We start from the raw sequence: 22767 nt of genomic DNA, 5'->3' as shown, positions 1-22767 counted from the left end.
CAACAAAAGAATAGCCGCGCAACAAAAGAATAGCCGCGCGACAAAAGAATAGCCGGGCGACAAAAGAATAGCCGGGCGACAAAACAATAGCCGCATGACAAAAGAATAGCCGCGTAACAAAAGAATAGCCGCATGACAAAAGAATAGCCGCGCAACAAAAGAATAGCCGGGCGACAAAACAATAGCCGCATGACAAAAGAATAGCCGCGCAACAAAAGAATAGCCGCGCGACAAAAGAATAGCCGGGCGACAAAACAATAGCCGGGCGACAAAACAATAGCCGCACGACAAAACAATAGCCGCGCAACAAAAGAATAGCTGTGGGCGATGAAATAATAGCCGCGCGACATAAGAATAGCCACGGGCGACAGAATAATAGCCGCGCGACTAAATAATAGCCGCGGGCGACAAAAGAATAGCTGCGGGTGACAATTTTTTTTTGACACACAACATTTTCGCTGTTTCGCGAATTTTTCGGCAAAGCAAAACGGGACATATTCGCTCATCACTACTCAGGGCTGCTATTGATCTGCCCTGAGCACTAATACCTCATAGTAAATAATTCCCACAGACATTCCTCTTGCAAGTGTGAGCCATTGGGTGACTATGTTGCACTCCCAATAACACCTAGGTAGGAGTGCTCCAAGTAAGTGAAGGGAGTAAAAGAGATTACCATAACAATAATTATACCATAGGGTGACATCAAGCCGGGAAATTATACTGTGTGGAAACAATGGTCCCAGGTTGATGTTTGTCATTGGCTGCCAGTGAAATGGGTGTACACCTCCAAAAACAAAGAACAGTAATTTAATGAGCTGCACCGCCCGTCTGTATCCAGCATATAAGTAATTACAGTCTGCGGCGTCGTGTCTCCCAATGCAACAGCATCGCAGAAGCTGAGAGACGCGGCCGCTACGAGGAGAGAGGTGAGACGGGATTCGGCCCAAATAGGGGGAAGGAGGGACACTGCTGCGCCCAATGTTTAACCGGCCCTTTACTTGCAGGTCAAGATGCTGAAGGGCAGACCTCTGAAATTTGTGCTCATTTTGGGTGAGTATTGGAACTATCATTAACTGAAATCCCCAAGTGAAATATGGCCTTAAAGTGATACTGACACTAAAATACTCTTCAAAATATAAATGTACATAAAAAGCCTATAGATTATGTTCATTATGATAATTTTTCACTGATAGGGCTGCTTTTGTAAGTACAGGTATGGGACCCATTACCCAGAATGCTCGGGACCTGGGGTTTTCTGGTTTTCCGTAATTTGGATCTCCTATCTAAAGTCTGCTAAAAACATTATTTAAACGCAATAGGATTGTTTTGCCTCCAATAAGGGGTAATTATATCTTAGTTGGGATCAAGTACAGGTACTGTTTTATTATTACAGAGATAAAGGGGATCATTTAACCATTAAATAAACCCAATAGGGCTGTTCTGCCCCCAATAAGGGGTAATTATATCTTAGTTGGGATCAAGTACTGGTACTGTTTTATTATTACAGAGAAAAGGGAATCATTTAACCATGAAATAAACCCAATAGGGCTGTTCTGCCCCCAATAAGGGGTAATTATATCTTAGTTGGGATCAAGTACAGGTACTGTTTTATTATTACAGAGAAAAGGGAATCATTTAACCATTAAATAAACCCAATAGGGCTGTTCTGCCCCCAATAAGGGGTAATTATATTTTAGTTGGGATCAAGTACAGGTACTGTTTTATTATTACAGAGAAAAGGGAATCATTTAACCATTAAATAAACCCAATAGGGCTGTTCTGCCCCCAATAAGGGGTAATTATATCTTAGTTGGGATCAAGTACAGGTACTGTTTTATTATTACAGAGAAAAGGGAATCATTTAACCATTAAATAAACCCAATAGGGCTGTTCTGCCCCAATAAGGGGTAATTATATCTTAGTTGGGATCAAGTACAGGTACTGTTTTATTATTACAGAGAAAAGGGAATCATTTAACCATGAAATAAACCCAATAGGGCTGTTCTGCCCCAATAAGGGGTAATTATATCTTAGTTGGGATCAAGTACAGGTACTGTTTTATTATTACAGAGAAAAGGGAATCATTTAACCATGAAATAAACCCAATAGGGCTGTTCTGCCCCAATAAGGGGTAATTATATCTTAGTTGGGATCAAGTACAGGTACTGTTTTATTATTACAAAGAAAAAGGAAATCTATCTAATCTAAAGGAGTCTATGGGAGATGGCCTTTCCATAATTCAGAACTTTCTGGATATCAGGTTTCCGGATAAGGGGTCCAATACCTGTAATTATTACTTGAAGTCCCTTGAAGTCCCCCCTGACTGTTTTGCCAACCTGACTGTCCCTTCTCAGCCTGTCAGTTACAGCTTCTAATGGTAACAGACTACTGCTGCACAAATATGGCCGTCCCCTCATAGAGGGACATGAGGGATCAGATAGGTAATGTTCTATATATATAAACAGCATGCAAATATAATGTTATGATAGATGTAAAAAAAGGTTTAATTTCTGGTGTCAGTATCTCTTTAAGTTGGGGCACAGCCTATAACCCAATGACATTTGACTAGTGCAAAATTCCTATTTTTTTTTGTGAAACAGATCACTTGTTACACCACTGACCCCCCTCGCCTGGGCATAACTTCCAGGTCGTTGGATGATTTGAACCATATCCAAGTTATGTGCATGCCTGGGCTGCTTTCAAGCTGTCACATGACATTCCAAAATAATTGGCACTCTAGATGAAGAGGAAGTGGTGACACCCCAAAAAGATCTAGAAAATATGTGTGCATAAGGCTGATGTATCTGGCACTGTACACAGTCCTGTGCATACAGTATATGGTCATATATTGCTAGGGTTTTAGTTGCCCTTTAATGAGATAACAAGCATTCCAATTAGGTATTATAATTAAAGTTGCAATATTTACCCAGGGCTATCATCCCACTAAACCAATCAGATGTTTGCTTACTGGAATCTCAGCCATAAAGCAGGGCAGGACTGCTGCTTACAATGGGGGGATCAGATAGGATCTGTGCCACTGTGACAGAATGCTCTGTTATACAGATAGCTAGAATCTCAGCCATAAAGCAGGGCAGGACTGCTGCTTACAATGGGGGGATCAGATAGGATCTGTGCCACTGTGACAGAATGCTCTGTTATACAGATAGCTAGAATCTCAGCCATAAAGCAGGGCAGGACTGCTGCTTACAATGGGGGGATCAGATAGGATCTGTGCCACTGTGACAGAATGCTCTGTTATACAGATAGCTAGAATCTCAGCCATAAAGCAGGGCAGGACTGCTGCTTACAATGGGGGGATCAGATAGGATCTGTGCCACTGTGACAGAATGCTCTGTTATACAGATAGCTAGAATCTCAGCCATAAAGCAGGGCAGGACTGCTGCTTACAATGGGGGGGGGATCAGATTGGATCTGTGCCACTGTGACAGAATGCTCTGTTATACAGATAGCTAGAATCTCAGCCATAAAGCAGGGCAGGACTGCTGCTTACAATGGGGGGATCAGATAGGATCTGTGCCACTGTGACAGAATGCTCTGTTATACAGATAGCTAGAATCTCAGCCATAAAGCAGGGCAGGACTGCTGCTTACAATGGAGGGATCAGATAGGATCTGTGCTACTGTGACAGAATGCTCTGTTATACAGATAGCTAGAATCTCAGCCATAAAGCAGGGCAGGACTGCTGCTTACAATGGGGGGGATCAGATAGGATCTGTGCCACTGTGACAGAATGCTCTGTTATACAGATAGCTAGAATCTCAGCCATAAAGCAGGGCAGGACTGCTGCTTACAATGGGGGGATCAGATAGGATCTGTGCCACTGTGACAGAATGCTCTGTTATACAGATAGCTAGAATCTCAGCCATAAAGCAGGGCAGGACTGCTGCTTACAATGGGGGGATCAGATAGGATCTGTGCCACTGTGACAGAATGCTCTGTTATACAGATAGCTAGAATCTCAGCCATAAAGCAGGGCAGGACTGCTGCTTACAAAGGGGGGATCAGATAGGATCTGTGCCACTGTGACAGAATGCTCTGTTATACAGATAGCTAGAATCTCAGCCATAAAGCAGGGCAGGACTGCTGCTTACAATCTGGGGGATCAGATAGGATCTGTGCCAGATAGCTCAGTCATACTAATGCTATGCAGGCTCAGATTTACATTGGTAGAGAATTAGAAAAGTCTTGTGCAAGTATTGCCCAGTCAGAGCATTACAATTCTCACAATGCAAGGCCAACTAGTAGCCTAAACATAACTAGACCAGGTTGTGATCAGAACATAAGCATTTTGTCAGGGTTGGACCAACTGGAGTCACATTTGTCACATGGCCGGAGCAAGTGTCAGCCAACGAGAGCACGAGGCTACACAAAATGTTTCACAAGAATATATTAAATAGACCATAAAATGTTACAATTATAATTAACCTTTTTTTCTATTCAAGATATTATTGCCCCTAAAAATAACCCAGAACTTTTTTACTTAAACTCCACCTGTACATAACATATTATTATGTATGTGATCCAGTGTTATTGGAGGGGTGGTACCATACTCCGCCTTCAGCTTAGTACAATAGAGTGCATTCTATTGGGCGTATTTATATGACACCACAAATGTACACAGTGCTTTAAAGGGGACCTTTCACCCTAAAAAATAATTCCAAAAGGCAGAACTCTGCCCATTCATTGGCTGATGGGGCGTAGCATGTATGTGTGCCTTGGCTTGTTTGTGGGCACTGTGACTCCTATGATCCCAGGGGGCGGCCCTTAGTACTTAAAATGGCAGTTTCCTATTTAGGATTACCCAATGGCACATACTGCTAAATAAGTATATTTATATGAAAATGGGTTATTTAGATGCAGCAGGGTTTTACATATGAGCTGTTTATGCAATATATTGTTATAGAGACCTACATTGTTTGGGGTAACAAATCCTTGGCAAGAAGAGCAATCTGATTATAATACAATGGCTTGAAATGATATGTATTGTGCAGACAATGGAGTAATTATTCTCATTAGATGGAATGGTACAAATCTGCTCCATACCTGCTACATTCCTATTGTCTTTTTAGAGTCGTGTTTGATGCTGGTGACGGCCCAAATGCCAACTGTTTCCCATCCAGGTAAAACACACCTTTCCTTCCTCCTTCCAATAGCCACAGATAAGGAGACACCTCCAGTTCTTTTTTTATTGATCTATCTGTTGTGTTGTGCCCCCATAAATAAGTGCCAAACAAGTGAGGAACATGTCGGACTTTCTTTTATGGCTCAAATTGTACATTTTTGGTAATAAACATGCTCTAATCATTTGGTGTTTTTGAATCATTTTTGTGCAGGTGTTTACATTGGTTTTTTGCATTGTATCCAGGAGCCATTCCAAAATGTTCTTCCCCTTTGCTAGTTCTGCAGAGGCCAAACCAAGATGATTCAGAGAGTATGTTAAAGGAGAGGGAAAGGCATTTTACTGCCAATAGATTAGTTACATTAGTGCAAGCTAGTACATTATCTTTATTCTGCAGAAAGCTTTACCATACCCCGAGTCAATAGCCCCAAAAGATCCCTCTGTTTGTTTAAGATATCAGCTCCCATTTTAGCTTGGTCTCAGTAGCTTCTGTGCTGCAGCTCTGGCTGCCTGTTCAGTTTGCTCCTCTCACCCCCTACCCTCTCTGTCCTCCCCCTCCCAACTGTGCTGTACAGGGGAGGGGGAGAGATGAGCAAACTGAGCAGACTCGTGCCATAAGCACTCAGGAGTCATCTATCAAAAGAAACACAGGATTTCTTGTCTTCTTTTGTGTACACATGTTTTTCTGTATCTGACTTCCTTTTCTCAGAGAAATCCTTCAGGGAAGGGCACGAGTCTGCTCAGTTTGCTCCTCTCACCCCCTCCCCTCTCTGTCCTCCCCCTCCCAACTGTGCTGTACAGGAGAGGGGGAGAGAGGAGCAAACTGAGCAGACTCATGCCATAAGCACTCAAGAGCCCTCTATCAAAAGAAACACAGGATTTCTTTTCTTCTTTTTTGTACACATGTTTTTCTGTATCTGACTTCCTTTTCTCAGAGAAATCCTTCAAGGAAGAGCACGAGTCTGCTCAGTTTGCTCCTCTCACCCCCCCTCTCTGTCCTCCCCCTCCCAACTATGCTGTACAGGGGAGGAGTAGAGAGGAGCAAACTGAGCAGACTCGTGCCCTGGCCTGAAGGATTTCTCTGTGAAAAGGAAGTCAGATACAGAAGAACATGTGTACACAAAAGTAGACAAGAAATCCTGTGTTTCTTTTGATAGAGGGCTCTTGAGTGCTTATGGCTGTATTTACATAGACTTTTCTGTTAAAGCTTACTTAGTTTTTACCATTCTTTTTCCCTTAAACCTCAAGCATTGTATTAGTAGGTGAAACCGACAAAGTCCCATTTGTATTGTTTCATTTCAGACGATTACTGTGAACCCAATAAGAAGTATTATCAATGCATGCCGTGTACTAAAGTTTGCGGAAAGGCGGAGCCGGTGTGTCAAACGAGCTGCCGACCAGCGTGCTATTGCAAACCCGGCTACGTCCTGACGTCGCTGACATCCGACACCTGTATTCTGGAGAGCCAGTGCGGTACTTGTGGACCCAATGGAAGGTTTGATAACTGCAGCCCCCCCTGCCAGGCCACGTGTGCAAATTATCTGCAGCGTAACCAGCCCTGTGCAATGATGTGCAGTCCCAGCTGTATCTGCAACAGTGGCTATGTCTTACACAAGGGCACGTGCATCCTGCCCACACAGTGCCCAACAAACTCCCGCTCCAGCCCAATCCTTATAGCCCTATTAAGCAGGTATCATCAGCGATAAATACACTATGTTGTTACCCCAATGTCTGCACTTTATCCTGGTACTGTGTCACCTAAATGCTCCTTTTGTTTCTCTGTACTGCCAATAAACTCACTTTATTTAAAAACCTACGTTTGTAAAGAATAAAAACGAACGAATTGTCAGTGCATCAGTGAATCCATTTGGGCATCATCACTAATATGGGTGGCAATAAATAATAAGGGTAAAAAAAAAAAAACATTTGAAAAGCTGTTTAGTTGCATAGTGTTTTTTTCCTGCTACTTTTACGAATCCGAATGGAGGAAAAAAAATCTGATGGTTAGTAAATGGGCCCCTAAGGGTACAAATAACAAAAGAAAAGGAGAAAACTGTAGAGGAAGACAAGACAAGTTTTTGGCTCTCTTCTCATTTAAGAAAAATAAATGATGATGATAATAATAGAGCAAAACAAATGTCGTACAGTCATTGAGATTATGTACAAAATGTAATTCTACCAAAATAGCAGAACAGTTTGGTACTAAGCCCTACTTCATTATAATTGTGTTGCCTATGAGCCGAGCTCAGATTACATAGTTACATAGGGTTGAAAAAAGACCAGAGTCCATCAAGTTTAACCCTTCCAGCACCCACAAACCTATACTTACCTATCTATACTATCACATACATAAACTATATATACAAATATTAATACTAACTGTAGATATTAGTATCACAATAGCCTTGGGTACTATGCTTCTTCAAGAACTCATCCAGGCCCCTCCTATAGGCATTAACAGAATCTGCCATTACCCCATCACTAAGAAGGGCATTCCCCAACCTCACTGCCCTCACCGTGAAAAACCCCCTACCCAACATCCCCCCGGCAGGGCATTCCCCAACCCCACTGTCCTCACCGTGAGGAACCCCCTACCCAACATCCCCCGGCAGGGCATTCCCCAACCTCACTGCCCTCACCGTGAGGAACCCCCTACCCAACATCCCCCGGCAGTACATTCCCCAACCTCCTCACTGCCCTCACCGTGAGGAACCCCCTACCCAATATCCCCCGGCAGGGCATTCCCCAACCTCACTGCCCTCACCGTGAGGAACCCCCTACCCAACATCCCCCGGCAGTACATTCCCCAACCTCCTCACTGCCCTCACCGTGAGGAACCCCCTACCCAACATCCCCCGGCAGTACATTCCCCAACCTCCTCACTGCCCTCACCGTGAGGAACCCCCTACCCAACATCCCCTGGCAGTACATTCCCCAACCTCCTCACTGCCCTCACCGTGAGGAACCCCCTACCCAATATCCCCCGGCAGGGCATTCCCCAACCTCACTGCCCTCACCGTGAGGAACCCCCTACCCAACATCCCCCGGCAGTACATTCCCCAACCTCCTCACTGCCCTCACCGTGAGGAACCCCCTACCCAACATCCCCCGGCAGGGCATTCCCCAACCCCCTCACTGCCCTCACCGTGAGGAACCCCCTACCCAACATCCCCCGGCAGTACATTCCCCAACCTCCTCACTGCCCTCACCGTGAGGAACCCCCTACCCAATATCCCCCGGCAGGGCATTCCCCAACCTCACTGCCCTCACCGTGAGGAACCCCCTACCCAACATCCCCCGGCAGTACATTCCCCAACCTCCTCACTGCCCTCACCGTGAGGAACCCCCTACCCAACATCCCCTGGCAGTACATTCCCCAACCTCCTCACTGTCCTCACCATGAGGAACCCCCTACCCAGCCTTGGGTACAAGAACTCATCCAGGCCTCTCTTATAGTCATTAACAGAATCTGCCATTACCCCATCACTAGGAAGGGCATTCCCCAACCTCGCTGCCCTCACCGTGAGGAACCCCCTACCCAACATCCCCCAGCAGGGCATTCCCCAACCCCCTCACTGCCCTCACAGTGAGGAACCCCCTACCCAACATCCCCCGGCAGGGCATTCCCCAACCCCCTCACTGCCCTCACCGTGAGGAACCCCCTACCCAACATCCCCCAGCAGGGCATTCCCCAACCCCCTCACTGCCCTCACAGTGAGGAACCCCCTACCCAACATCCCCCGGCAGGGCATTCCCCAACCTCCTCACTGTCCTCACCATGAGGAACCCCCTACCCAACATCCCCCGGCAGGGCATTCCCCAACCCCCTCACTGCCCTCACAGTGAGGAACCCCCTACCCAACATCCCCCAGCAGGGCATTCCCCAACCCCCTCACTGCCCTCACCGTGAGGAACCCCCTACCCAACATCCCCCAGCAGGGCATTCCCCAACCCCCTCACTGCCCTCACCGTGAGGAACCCCCTACCCAACATCCCCCAGCAGGGCATTCCCCAACCTCCTCACTGTCCTCACCATGAGGAACCCCCTACCCAACATCCCCCGGCAGGGCATTCCCCAACCCCACTGTCTTCTCCGTGAGGAACCCCCTACCCAACATCCCCCAGCAGGGCATTCCCCAACCTCACTGCCCTCACCGTGAGGAACCCCCTACCCAAAATCCCCCGGCAGGGCATTCCCCAACCCCCTCACTGCCCTCACCGTGAGGAACCCCCTACCCAACATCCCCCGGCAGTACATTCCCCAACCTCCTCACTGTCCTCACCATGAAAAACCCCCTACGCTGCTTCAAATGGAAGCTCTGTCCCTTGAAATCTAAACGGGAGGGCCTCTGGTGCGCTGATTGATCCACCTTCTCACACCATACAGCTCTGCAATAGATAAGTACCGGGATTTGACTGAATTTAAATAGATTTCATGTCTTATGGCAGTGATCCCCAACCAGTGGTTCAGGGGCAACATGTTGCTCACCAACCCCTTGGATGTTGCTCCCAGTTGCCTCAAAGTAGGTGCTTATTTTTTAATTTCTGGCTTGGAGGCAAGTGTTTATTGCATAAAACCCAGTGTAAAGCCAAACAGAGCCTTCTATAGGCTGCCAGTCCACATAGGGGCTACCAAATAGCCAGTTATAGCTCTTATTAGCACCCCCAGGAACTCTTTTGTGCTTGTGTTGCTCCCCAACACTTAATTTTAATGTGGCTCACAGGTATAAAAGGTTGGGGATCCCTGTTTTATAGCATACCCTTGTACCAATAGGTGAGCATTAGTCAGATGAATGGGAAGCATTCATGGGCTGGTCGAGGGAATCATTGTTGCCATTTTTGACATTACAAGGACTGTGGCACTCTAAATGTCCATTGGCATTAGCCTTAAACTTAAGTTAAGGGACAATGAACCCTCCATAATGAATGACTTTTTTTCTGTAGTAGTGCGATAGAAATACAGCCTAGGCACCTACCAAAGATGTGTGCTCAATTCCCCCAGCGGCTCAGTAGCAATTAGGAAGTAGGATCCTAGTGTTTAGACAACATCATATTTGCTGGAACAGCTTTTCCGAGGCTGAAACCTGGACCCAAATGCATGTGAATAAAGGTCCCCATACACGGGCCGATTATAGCTGCCGATATGGGTCCCTTGGACCAATTCGGCAGCTAATTGGCCCGTGTATGGGCAGAACCGAGCGGCCTGGCCGACCGATATCTGGCCTGAAATTGGCCAGATCTCGATCGGCCAGGTTAGAAAATCCAGTCGGATCGGGGACCGCATCGGCTCGTTGATGCGGTCCCCGAACCGACTGCCCCATTGCTGCAAATGTAATCCGATCGTTTGGCCCCAGGGCCAAACGATCGGATTATTTTTTTTTAAGCTAATTGCTACCCGATATCGCCCACCCGTAGGTGGGGATATAGGGTGAAGATCCGCTCGCTTAACGACATCGCCAAGCGAGCAGATCTTATAGTGTATGGGCACCTTAAGGTACCATTCTTATTAGGCATATGTACTCTAGCCACTCAGTGATCAGCACTAGTCATCACTCGGGTCATCAAAAACCCTATCTGCCCACCTCCGTGATCAGTTTTATCCAGTCAGGGTCTTCATTCCAAGACATCCTGCTGTCCCGCTCCAATTTGTGACTGACCCAATTAGCCGCCATAAAGCTGAAAGATCCATTGCTGACAGTTTTTCCACGGCTTTTTATTGCAATTTAGCCTTTTTAGATTTCACGTCTTGTACATGGACTACAATAAATAATAAGCTAATTATTCCCGTTTGAATTTGAGAGTTTTCTTCTAAATCAAATAAAGAAATAAGCATTTAAAAAAAAACCTTGAATTGTCGCTTATTTATTCATCTGGAAAACTTGGTTTCAAAAGAAAATTTGACACTACCATCAAAACAGTTTCCTAACGTAAATTCTATCTACATTTAGATTGTGTCATTTTGGGGATTGCATCACTTTCAGCAAGGCCAGAAACAGGTAGTGTGAGATTTCTTAGGTACAACATACAAAGGCATCCCTAGCAGTAACGCCCCAGATGTTAATTCTATGCTCCCCCACAATGCACTCTCAACTCTGCATCTTATACACAGTACAGATTTCTTGGTCTGGAACTATAGCGGGGTGACTGTTACCCCAATGTTTCTATATATCTGTAACCTTGTTATGGGCTAAGGGGGCCCAGCCTGAAGGCCAGTTAGGGGGGATTTGGGGTGAGTGCTTATTTGTGCCCTGGGTACCCCTGGAACTATAGCAGGGTGACTGTTACCCCAATGTTTCTATATATCTGTAACCTTGTTATGGGCTAAGGGGGCCCAGCCTGAAGGCCAGTTAGGGGGGGATTTGGGGTGAGTGCTTATTTGTGCCCTGGGTACCCCTGGAACTATAGCAGGGTGACTGTTACCCCAATGTTTCTATATATCTGTAACCTTGTTATGGGCTAAGGGGGCCCAGCCTGAAGGCCAGTTAGGGGGGGATTTGGGGTGAGTGCTTATTTGTGCCCTGGGTACCCCTGGAACTATAGCGGGGTGACTGTTACCCCAATGTTTCTATATATCTGTAACCTTGTTATGGGCTAAGGGGGCCCAGCCTGAAGGCCAGTTAGGGGGGGATTTGGGGTGAGTGCTTATTTGTGCCCTGGGTCCCTCTGGAACTATAGCAGGGTGACTGTTACCCCAATGTTTCTATATATCTGTAACCTTGTTATGGGCTAAGGGGGCCCAGCCTGAAGGCCAGTTAGGGGGGGATTTGGGGTGAGTGCTTATTTGTGCCCTGGGTACCCCTGGAACTCTAGCAGGGTGACTGTTACCCCAATGTTTCTATATATCCATTGAAAACAGGAAAAATGATGCACCCTAAAGCAGTGCCTGAAACCAGAACTCCATAATACATATTCACATGTGCATAAATGTTCCACCTTGTAATTTGTTGTAAAAACTATTTTATTGTGACTTTCTAAAAGAATGGTCCAAATGATATTTGATAGAGAGCTACTATAAATATTTTATGAATGAAACTACATACACAGGATTTATTAAGTCTAGAGACCATTAATTTTTAAGAGTCAATCAGTTATTTTCATCTTTTTAACTATAAACAGCTGGTTATGGGCATTCAGTGGGCAGAACACAGGGGCCAGAGTGCCCAGACTGAAAGACGTGGGGGGGCCTGCAGACGCATCCTCGCCTACACATTTCAGTACAGATCCTATTTGGGTTATTCTTGTTCTGACAGTTGGAGGGACAGGAGGATCCACAGTTGCTCCAAACCTGATTACTCATGCACTTGTCTGCTGTGAGAGAAAATATAATGATATTTATTGTTTATAAACAAACAACAACATATTCCACAACTCTCTACATCAGAGTGACTTACTATCAGATCTGGAGTGGGAGACTGGTAGGTCCCGGCCACCCAGCGCTGTAGTCATTGGGGCAGTTGCTGCTCCCTGAGCTCTGAAACGGACTTGCTCCAGTATTGCCATAGTGAAGACTAAATTTAAAAAAACACAGCCAAAACCCAGCAATTTTTCAATAACAAGACCATTCCTAGGATTATTTTTGTGTGTATAGTATAGTGGTATCAGCATGTTTACTGATTACCCAGTCAATTCAATCTCTATAACAGTGATCCCCAACCAGTGGCTCGGGGGCCCCAACCAGTTGCTCACCAACCCTTTGGATGTTGCGCCCAGTGGCCTCAAAGTAGGTGCCATTTTTAAATCTCTGACTTGTTATGGGCTAAGGGGGCCCAGCCTGAAGGCCAGTTAGGGGGGAATTTGGGGTGAGTGCTTATTTGTGCCCTGGGTACCCCTGGAACTATAGCGGGGTGACTGTTACCCCAATGTTTCTATATATCTGTAACCTTGTTATGGGCTAAGGGGGCCCAGCCTGAAGGCCAGTTAGGGGGGAATTTGGGGTGAGTGCTTATTTGTGCCCTGGGTACCACTGGAACTATAGCAGGGTGACTGTTACCCCAATGTTTCTATATATCTGTAACCTTGTTATGGGCTAAGGGGGCCCAGCCTGAAGGCCAGTTAGGGGGGAATTTGGGGTGAGTGCTTATTTGTGCCCTGGGTACCCCTGGAACTATAGCAGGGTGACTGTTACCCCAATGTTTCTATATATCTGTAACCTTGTTATGGGCTAAGGGGGCCGAGCCTGAAGGCCAGTTAGGGGGGGATTTGGGGTGAGTGCTTATTTGTGCCCTGGGTACCCCTGGAACTATAGCGGGGTGACTGTTACCCCAATGTTTCTATATATCTGTAACCTTGTTATGGGCTAAAGGGGCCCAGCCTGAAGGCCAGTTAGGGGGGGATTTGGGGTGAGTGCTAATTTGTGCCCTGGGTACCCCTGGAACTATAGCGGGGTGACTGTTACCCCAATGTTTCTATATATCTGTAACCTTGTTATGGGCTAAGGGGGCCCAGCCTGAAGGCCAGTTAGGGGGAGATTTGGGGTGAGTGCTTATTTGTGCCCTGGGTACCCCTGGAACTATAGCAGGGTGACTGTTACCCCAATGTTTCTATATATCTGTAACCTTGTTATGGGCTAAGGGGGCCCAGCCTGAAGGCCAGTTAGGGGGGGATTTGGGGTGAGTGCTTATTTTTGCCCTGGGCACAAGCAAAACCTCCATCAGGCCAGTAGACCCCATGGGACTACCAAATAGCCAATCACAATCCGTATTTGGCACCCCCAAAGGACTTTTTCATGCTTGTGTGGCTCCCCAAAATATTCTACATCTGTGTGTGGTTCACAAGTAAAAAAAAAAGGTTAGGGATCCCTGCTCTATAACATAGACACAGAAACCCATTCATGTCAGTAGGGGGTTTCCCAGTGTGATAATGGACACTTACATTCATCAGAATCAGAGTCGGAAGAGTCGGAAGAATCTTTGCCATCTCTCCCATAGACACAGAGAGGATACAAAGCTACAAAACAGACACACATTATACACATACATATTAGTCTGCACAAACAAGATCATTATTGGCTGATTTTTACTAAACACTGCAGGTCTAATGCAAGGTATTCACATAACTAACAGATATCTAGAGGATTTCTAAATGCACAGGTCAATAAGCTGCCAACTTGCTCTGGGTGGGGGCAAATCAGCTGCTTGTATTGGCCTCTGTACCGCCTAATAACAAAATAAAGTTTTAAACATCAGTTTATATAAAGATCATTTCGCTGACAATATATAGTTGATTTAGATGTTTAGCTTGCCCTTTAATCACCTTGTTAGGATATTCAGAAAGGACAGGCTTGATAGATTTATCCCTTTATTCAGACTCATTTATTATCCATATTTTACTGCCCTTCATTAACTTAATATGCATCTGTAGATAATCCCGGCTGTACCAAAAGAGCCATGATGAGCAAATCTGTCCCAAAACATGTGAAAACCTTTGCATAACGGCGAAAAATACGCAAAAACTGCAAAAATGTTGAATGTAAAAAAAAAAGGTGGTAGGGGCCATTGGGGGGTGCAGGGGCCCCTGAGGCAGAAGCCCCAGTGGGCCCTATACTCCCCAGTCCGACCCCACTCAATTTTAATCCAGTCCCTACGGATGTAGATAGGAGGATTGTGGGCAATAAACCACAAGAAAAAAAATGCTTTCAAGTAAAATATTCGGATTTGCGCAATTGTAGTGGTTCCTTAAAGGAGACATATCCTATAAAAATTAACAATGTACAAGGGAATTATACTCCTCTAGATATAGAAGGATTGTGCTAAAAAAAGTTGTATTTCAGACTGATTTATTGAGAAATTAACCCAAAACCCCACTAGCCCCGCCCATCCATTTCACTTCCTGCTGGCTGAATTCTCTGGATGAGCTGGGGAGCCGGCGGCACTGTAGGATAGGAACCAATCAGCAGCTAGGCTGACCTGATAGGGAACTGAAGCCTGTCTGTGCTTGTGTGACTGCAGGGCTGTGATTGGCTCTCCCCCTCCTACTGTGCTTCTGGCAGGGACCGTTAGGACACGCCCACCCCTCATTTCCCAGACAGGGACCTGAGAGGATCTATAGGGAGCTCCAATACAGGGGCCATTGTTACAGATAGGGTTAATGTTTATTTCCTACCAAATAAAGCCCCTGTAAGCTGATAGGGTGCATAGAGGCTGCCTAATAGCCAATCACAGCCCTTATTTGGCTCCTCCATGAACTTTTATGGTGCTTGTGTTGCTCCCCAAGTCTTTTTACATTTGACTGTGGCTCACGAGTAAGAAAGGTTGGGAATCCCTGTTTTACAAAAATGTACTAAGGGGTATACGTGTATCATACTGTGGAGTGAAGCATCACCGGTGATGTTGCCCAGGGCAACCAATCAGCATTTTGATTTCAACAGTTAGAAAACCAAAGCAAAGCATCTGATTGGCTGCTATGAGTAACATCACAGGTAATGTTTTACTCCACTTTTTACACAGCATGATAAATATACCCCTAAATACACGATTTTTAGTGCTAAAAAGTTTTATTTGGGGGGGAAAAAGTTGATAAGTGCCAAAAAGTTCTTGACCCTTTTCTCACCCAGAGTGCAGATTAGAACCACAGAGCTGAATATCTTCATTTTTTTCAGTTATCTAGAAGTTCTCTAAAGAAATAAATAAGACAATAATAAGATAAAGACAAGCAGTTCAGAGCAATTACAGAAACCAGAAATATTTAATTGTATTAAAAATGTAATTAAGTTTGTTGAGTGCAATGGCATTCCTAAGCCATGATTACATCATTCATATAATAACTGTAAATAAAATAAATGAAAATGAATTCTTTTAATACTGACATCACAATGTTTCAGTAAACATTTAATTCTTTAAAAATGACACAACATTTTAGTTTGTTGACTGAATTCATTTTAGACAACGTCTTTCACGTAATCACTGTAAATAAATGACGTTAATGCGATTGTGAAGTCTCCGTTTAAAAGATTAAGGGCACAAATAATAACAGAGGAAAAAAAGAGCTATAGAAAGTGTATTTAAATAACCAGTGCATCTCACAATCTCACAAAAAATATTATTATAATGGAAAGTTAATACAGGCATAGTATCGCTTATCTGGAAACCCATTATCCAGCAAGTTCCATTTTAATCGAATTCTAATTTTTAGAAATGATTTCCTTTTTCTCTGTAATAATAAAACAGTACCTGTATTTGATCCCAACTAAGATATAATTACCCCTTATTGGGGCAGAACAGTCCTATTGGGTTTATTTCATGGTTAAATGATTCCCTTTTCTCTGTAATAATAAAACAGTACCTGTACTTGATCCCAACTAAGATATAATTACCCCTTATTGGGGGCAGAACAGCCCTATTGGGTTTATTTAATGGTTAAATGATTCCCTTTTCTCTGTAATAATAAAACAGTACCTGTACTTGATCCCAACTAAGATATAATTACCCCTTATTGGGGCAGAACAGCCCTATTGGGTTTATTTAATGGTTAAATGATTCCCTTTTCTCTGTAATAATAAAACAGTACCTGTACTTGATCCCAACTAAGATATAATTACCCCTTATTGGGGCAGAACAGCCCTATTGGGTTTATTTCATGGTTAAATGATTCCCTTTTCTCTGTAATAATAAAACAGTACATGTACTTGATCCCAACTAAGATATAATTACCCCTTATTGGGGCAGAACAGTCCTATTGGGTTTATTTAATGGTTAAATGATTCCCTTTTCTCTGTAATAATAAAACAGTACCTGTACTTGATCCCAACTAAGATATAATTACCCCTTATTGGGGGCAGAACAGCCCTATTGGGTTTATTTTATGTTTAAATAGTTTTTTAGTAAACTTAAATCATGGAGATTCATACTATGGAAAGACTCCTTATCCAGAAGACCCCAGGTCCCGAGCATTCTGGATAACAAATCCCATATCTGTATAGTGATTGGGTTTTACCAATTTAATTGGTAAATTTGGTAATTTAATTTAGCAAAACAACAAAACTATTCTTATACTCAACCTTACTAACCAGTCTATGAGCCAAGCTCAGGTTAATCCACCTTCTCGCCCCATACAGCTCTGGGATAGATAAAGTTAGTGAATTAGAACAGATTTCGTACTTACATTAGATGTTTCCTTCAGCTGACAATGTCCTTCTATAGAAAAGCACAAACACGCCAGTATTTATATATGTTATATGATCTATGCCGTGTGTTTGTTCCTATATAGAGAAAGGAACACAATGACACACTTAATTGTAGGACATGGTTCCATAAGGAAGTCATTAAAAAGGGAGAATAACTGCAGTTTATGTGCATCAATGAAAAGCTCTTATGCAACAAGTTTCTGTTGCCTCATACATATGTTATTATACAATAAACCCAAACAGATCTACACATAGTAAACACATTTTCTCCATAGGCTGAGGACACCTTGTCATGTGGCTGCTCAGGGAGAACGTGAAATGCCTGAAATGGGTAAAAGCCTATGTTATACACTTATACCAATGGGGTAGGAACATTTGAGTAGACAGTAGACAGCATGTCCAGTAGGTCCAGTAGACAGCATGTTCCCTCATTAGATGAATGGGAAGTATTTGTGAGCAGGTCAGGGAAATTGTTATTGCCATATTTTGCCTGGAAAGGAATAAGGCAATATAACACAGTACAACATAGGAGATTGAAGTCCAAGTGTAGATAATCTTGGGTCAAGGTTAATTGAAACTAGCTATGATATGGCAGACTCAGAGCTTTGAGCTAGGCCGGTGTTGGGCCAATATAATTTATGAAGCTCACTAAGATATCTGGTGAGACCCAACTGAATGCTCTCTAGATGCCTCCTCCCCTATATAGAGCCTTTATACTGCCAACTATAGCATTCCAGGTGCTCTAGTTACTCCTTAATTGGGTCTTCAAATACACAAAGGCCCAGGGCACTACTATAACAGGCTAGAGTAAAAAAGTCAAAGTATGGTGATATAGACCCATTACTAACACGTGTTTTTGGACAAGTTTTTGCCATAAAGTACTGTTTCTATTCAGGTGAATGCGAAAGAGAAGGGTTTTCGTTATTACCAGCTTAAGGCAATATAACACAGTACAACATAGGAGATTGAAGTCCAAGTGTAGATAATCATGGGCCAAGCGTTTATAGGTTGATTGAAACTAGCTATGATATGGCAGACTCAGAACTTTGAGCTAGGCCGGTGTTTGTAAAACTGTTGGGCCAACATTATTTATGAAGCTCAGTAAGATATCTGGTGAGACCCAACTAAATGCTCTGTAGATGCCTCCACCCCTATATGAAGCCTTTATACTGCCAACATATAGCATTCCAGGTGCTCTAGTTACTCCTTAATTGTGTCTTCAAATACACAAGGGCCCAGGACACTACTATAACAAGCTAGAGTAAAAAAGTCAAAATATGGTGATATAGACCCATTACTAACAAGTGTTTTTGCGCAAGTTTTTGCCATAAAGTACTGTTTCTATTCAAGTGAATGGAGAGTCACTCGCTACAGAGAAGGGTTTTCATCATTACCAGCTTAAGGCAATATAACACAGTACAACATAGGAGACTGAAGTCCAAGTGTAGATAATCATGGGCCAAGCGTTTATAGGTTGATTGAAACTAGCTATGATATGGCATACTTGAGCCTTGAGCTAGGCTGGAATTTCTAAAACTGTAGGGCCAATATAATTTATGAAGCTCACTAAGATATCTGGTGAGACCCAACTGAATGCTCTGTAGATGCCTCCTCCCCTATATAAAGCCTTTATACTGCAAACATATAGCATTCCAGTTGCTTTAGTTACTCCTTAATTGTGTCTTCAAATACACAAAGGCCCAGGACACTACCAGACTAGAGTAAAAAAGTCAAAGTATGGTGATATAGACCCATTACTAACAAGTGTTTTTGATATCCACTCTCTTCTCAAAGCAGATTGGCTTTCAAGTGATGCTTTCCTACAAGGACAAGTTTCTGCCATAAAGTACTGTTTGTATTCAAGTGAATGGAAAGTCACTCCCTACAGAGAAGGGTTTCCCTTTGTTTCTTTCCTAAGGCAACCAAGTTCCCTTTGTGCTATTACCCCAACAAGGTGTCTGTGGAGGTTCTCATTAATCTAGCTCATTGTATATCTATAGTAATAAGTCAGATCAACCGAACTTGCTGTATTGTTTTTCTCTCTTGAAGATGTTTCAGTAGTCATCTGGCTTTCTTCATTCAGAATGATCAATTGTTAATTGTGACCTACAACATGCCAACATCCAAGCCCCTTTGGTTTGTATATTTATTATACACACTTCCCGCCTACAGAGATACTCAAGGAATAGGACAACAAATCTCATGGAATTCAGTAAAATCAGATCTTGTTTGTTATTATTCCTAGTGCTGCAGGTCATTTGATTTTCTAATCACTAACGTTTGGGGTGAGGGATCCATGCCACCCATTTCTCTGGGTATTGAACTGTACAGCTCCCCCATTTCTGTCTGTATTGCATTGAATTCATTCCCTCATTTCCCCCTTTCCTAGACTGAATGCCCCCCACCCATCCCTTGTATTGGGTTAAATGGCTTCCCTGCATTTACCCTGGTATCAAGCCCATTTCTCCCTGTACTATACTGGGCTGAACAGATTCCCCTATTTCCTCCTATACTGATTGGCTTCTTTCAACCTGCGCCCCTGTATTCGATTCAATAGCTTCCCATTATTTATAGCTCTATTGGATCAACTGCTTTCACCCCATTTCCCCCTACCGACTGAATTTTCTATTTGATTGGATCACACAGATCTGTTAATTATACTGCATTAGGGAATGTATTTCCTACTCTCAGCCACACCCTGTAATAGAACAATCTTCCTATTATTGGATCCACATTATTGCCTTCCTGGGAAATACAATAACCCAGTACAGCCGCCAGTCAGTCAGTAATGAGCCCCATCTTATCAGTGTTACCCAAGGCACAGGGCAGACATAAGATAGGGAAGAGCTCATTAGACAAAGCTGATCTGTATAGAATATTCATAGGGCAGGGTTTTTTTCTGATGAAAGAACAGGCAGAACATGGTTTCAAAGAAAAGCTTTTTTTATTGGGTTTTTGTTGACCGCAGGTTTATATGGCCTTTATAGTCCACGTGCACCCTAGGCGTGGCGGCTGTATAGAAGGAGCGGGTTTTAAGGGCAATAGACTCATGACTGATGCCAGAAACCCATTATAATTATCAGCAGAAATGTTTCCCTGTGGAAGTTGGTTCTGTTGTGAATGAGAGTATTATTGGGCGGCCAACACACCAGCATCTCATTGGTGGTTCTGTAGTGAATAAAAGTATTATTGGGCAGCCAACACGCCAGCATCTCGTTGGTGGTTCTGTTGTGAATGAAAGTATTATTGGGCGGCCAACACACCAGCATCTCATTGGTGGTTCTGTAGTGAATGAAAGTATTATTGGGAGGCCAACAAGCCAGCATCTCATTGGTGGTTCTGTAGTGAATAAAAGTATTATTGGGCGGCCAACACGCCAGCATCTCATTGGTGGTTCTGTTGTGAATGAGAGTATTATTGGGCGGCCAACACGCCAGCATCTCGTTGGTGGTTCTGTTGTGAAGGAAAGTATTATTGGGCGGCCAACACACCAGCATCTCATTGGTGGTTCTGTAGTGAATGAAAGTATTATTGGGAGGCCAACACGCCAGCATCTCATTGGTGGTTCTGTAGTGAATGAAAGTATTATTGGGCGGCCAACACACCAGCATCTCATTGGTGGTTCTGTAGTGAATGAAAGTATTATTGGGCGGCCAACACACCAGCATCTCATTGGTGGTTCTGCTGTGAAGGAAAGTATTATTGGGCGGCCAACATGCCAGCATCTCACTGGTGGTTCTGTAGTGAAGGAAAGTATTATTGGGCGGCCAACATGCCAGCATCTCATTGGTGGTTCTGTAGTGAATGAAAGTATTATTGGGCGGCCAACATGCCAGCATCTCATTGGTGGTTCTGTAGTGAATGAAAGTATTATTGGGCGGCCAACATGCCAGCATCTCATTGGTGGTTCTGTAGTGAATGAAAGTATTATTGGGCGGCCAACACGCCAGCATCTCATTGGTGGTTCTGTAGTGAAGGAAAGTATTATTGGGAGGCCAACACGCCAGCATCTCATTGGTGGTTCTGTAGTGAATGAGAGTATTATTGGGCGGCCAACACGCCAGCATCTCATTGGTGGTTCTGTAGTGAATGAAAGTATTATTGGGCGGCCAACACGCCAGCATCTCATTGGTGGTTCTGTAGTGAATGAGAGTATTATTGGGAGGCCAACACACCAGCATCTCATTTGTGGTTCTGTAGTGAATGAAAGTATTATTGGGCGGCCAACACACCAGCATCTCATTGGTGGTTCTTCAGTGAATGAAAGTATTATTGGGCGGCCAACACACCAGCATCTCATTTGTGGTTCTGTAGTGAATGAAAGTATTATTGGGCGGCCAACACGCCAGCATCTCGTTGGTGGTTCTCTAGTGAATGAAAGTATTATTGGGAGGCCAACACACCAGCATCTCATTGGTGGTTTTGTAGTGAATGAAAGTATTATTGGGTGGCCAACACACCAGCATCTCATTGGTGGTTTTGTAGTGAATGAAAGTATTATTGGGTGGCCAACACACCAGCATCTCATTGGTGGTTCTTCAGTGAAAGAAGGTATTATTGGGCGGCCAACACACCAGCATCTCATTGGTGGTTTTGTAGTGAATGAAAGTATTATTGGGTGGCCAACACACCAGCATCTCATTGGTGGTTCTTCAGTGAAAGAAGGTATTATTGGGCGGCCAACACACCAGCAAGAGAATATTTATCAAACACCGACTGCTTGGTGACGAACAATCAGCTAAACCAAGTTGCACTGAAAGGAGACGTAACGCCTGTTATTAAAATACATCACATGTGTGAACACCCTGGAAGTGCTCTACAAAGTATTTTTTTTAACAAAATGTTACACAACCCCTTTAATTTGTATTATTATGTTTTTATTGGCCTTTAGTCCTTTATACCTTAGTACAGGGAACAGTAACTGTCACTGAACTCTGCATTGTAGGCCTGTGGGTGCTACTGAGCCAATGACTCCACACAGCTCCCACCTGTCATAAAAACATAGCATAACTCCCCTCTAGCCACTCCCAGTCCCTACCCACAATCCTCTGCTGAATTAAACAAGATATACGTTAGAGGTTAGACTGTCAGATGGGGAACCCTACAGGCAGCTGCTTAAAGTCCATCCAATATAAAAGATATAGTTGGGATATGGGATCTGCTATCCAAAAATCTGTTATGCAGAAAGGTCCGAATTACAAAAAGCTCATCTCCCATAGACTCCCTTTTAAACAAATAATTCATATTTTTTTTAAATGATTTCCTTTCTCTCTGTAATAATTAACAAGTACCTGTAATTGATTGAACTAAGATATAATTACCCCTTATTGGGGCAGAACAGCCCTATTGGGTTTATTTCATGGTTAAATGATTCCCTTTTCTCTGTAATAATAAAACAGTACCTGTACTTGATCCCAACTAAGATATAATTACCCCTTATTGGGGCAGAACAGCCCTATTGGGTTTATTTCATGGTTAAATGATTCCCTTTTCTCTGTAATAATAA

General features: G+C 43.8%; 2 protein-coding genes across 2 annotated transcripts in view; one reads left to right on the top strand and one right to left on the bottom strand.

Moving 5' to 3' along the window:
- The first annotated feature begins 836 nt into the window (after positions 1–836).
- The window catches only part of LOC116412189 (zonadhesin-like), an 88297-nt gene continuing 66366 nt past the window's right edge, over positions 837–22767 (top strand). The window contains exons 1-4 of the mRNA XM_031905844.1: positions 837–926; positions 1005–1050; positions 5091–5141; positions 6443–6796. Of these exons, the coding sequence (XP_031761704.1) occupies positions 1011–1050; positions 5091–5141; positions 6443–6796 (445 nt within the window). The 5' untranslated portion in view covers positions 837–926; positions 1005–1010. The remainder of the gene's footprint in view (positions 927–1004; positions 1051–5090; positions 5142–6442; positions 6797–22767) is intronic.
- LOC116412192 (chymotrypsin inhibitor-like) lies at positions 12114–15752 on the bottom strand. The gene is made up of 3 exons (XM_031905850.1): positions 15689–15752; positions 14012–14086; positions 12114–12448 (listed from the first exon to the last, which is right to left on the bottom strand). The coding sequence occupies exons 1-3, from the start codon at positions 15726–15728 to the stop codon at positions 12261–12263; spliced, it is 303 nt and encodes a 100-aa protein (XP_031761710.1). The 5' UTR covers positions 15729–15752; the 3' UTR covers positions 12114–12260.

The sequence above is a fragment of the Xenopus tropicalis genome, chromosome 7 (genome assembly GCF_000004195.4).
Source record: "Xenopus tropicalis strain Nigerian chromosome 7, UCB_Xtro_10.0, whole genome shotgun sequence".
NCBI classification, from domain to species: domain Eukaryota; kingdom Metazoa; phylum Chordata; class Amphibia; order Anura; family Pipidae; genus Xenopus; species Xenopus tropicalis.
Note: the sequence above shows the minus strand (reverse complement) of the source record. Positions and strands in the feature narration are given on the sequence as shown.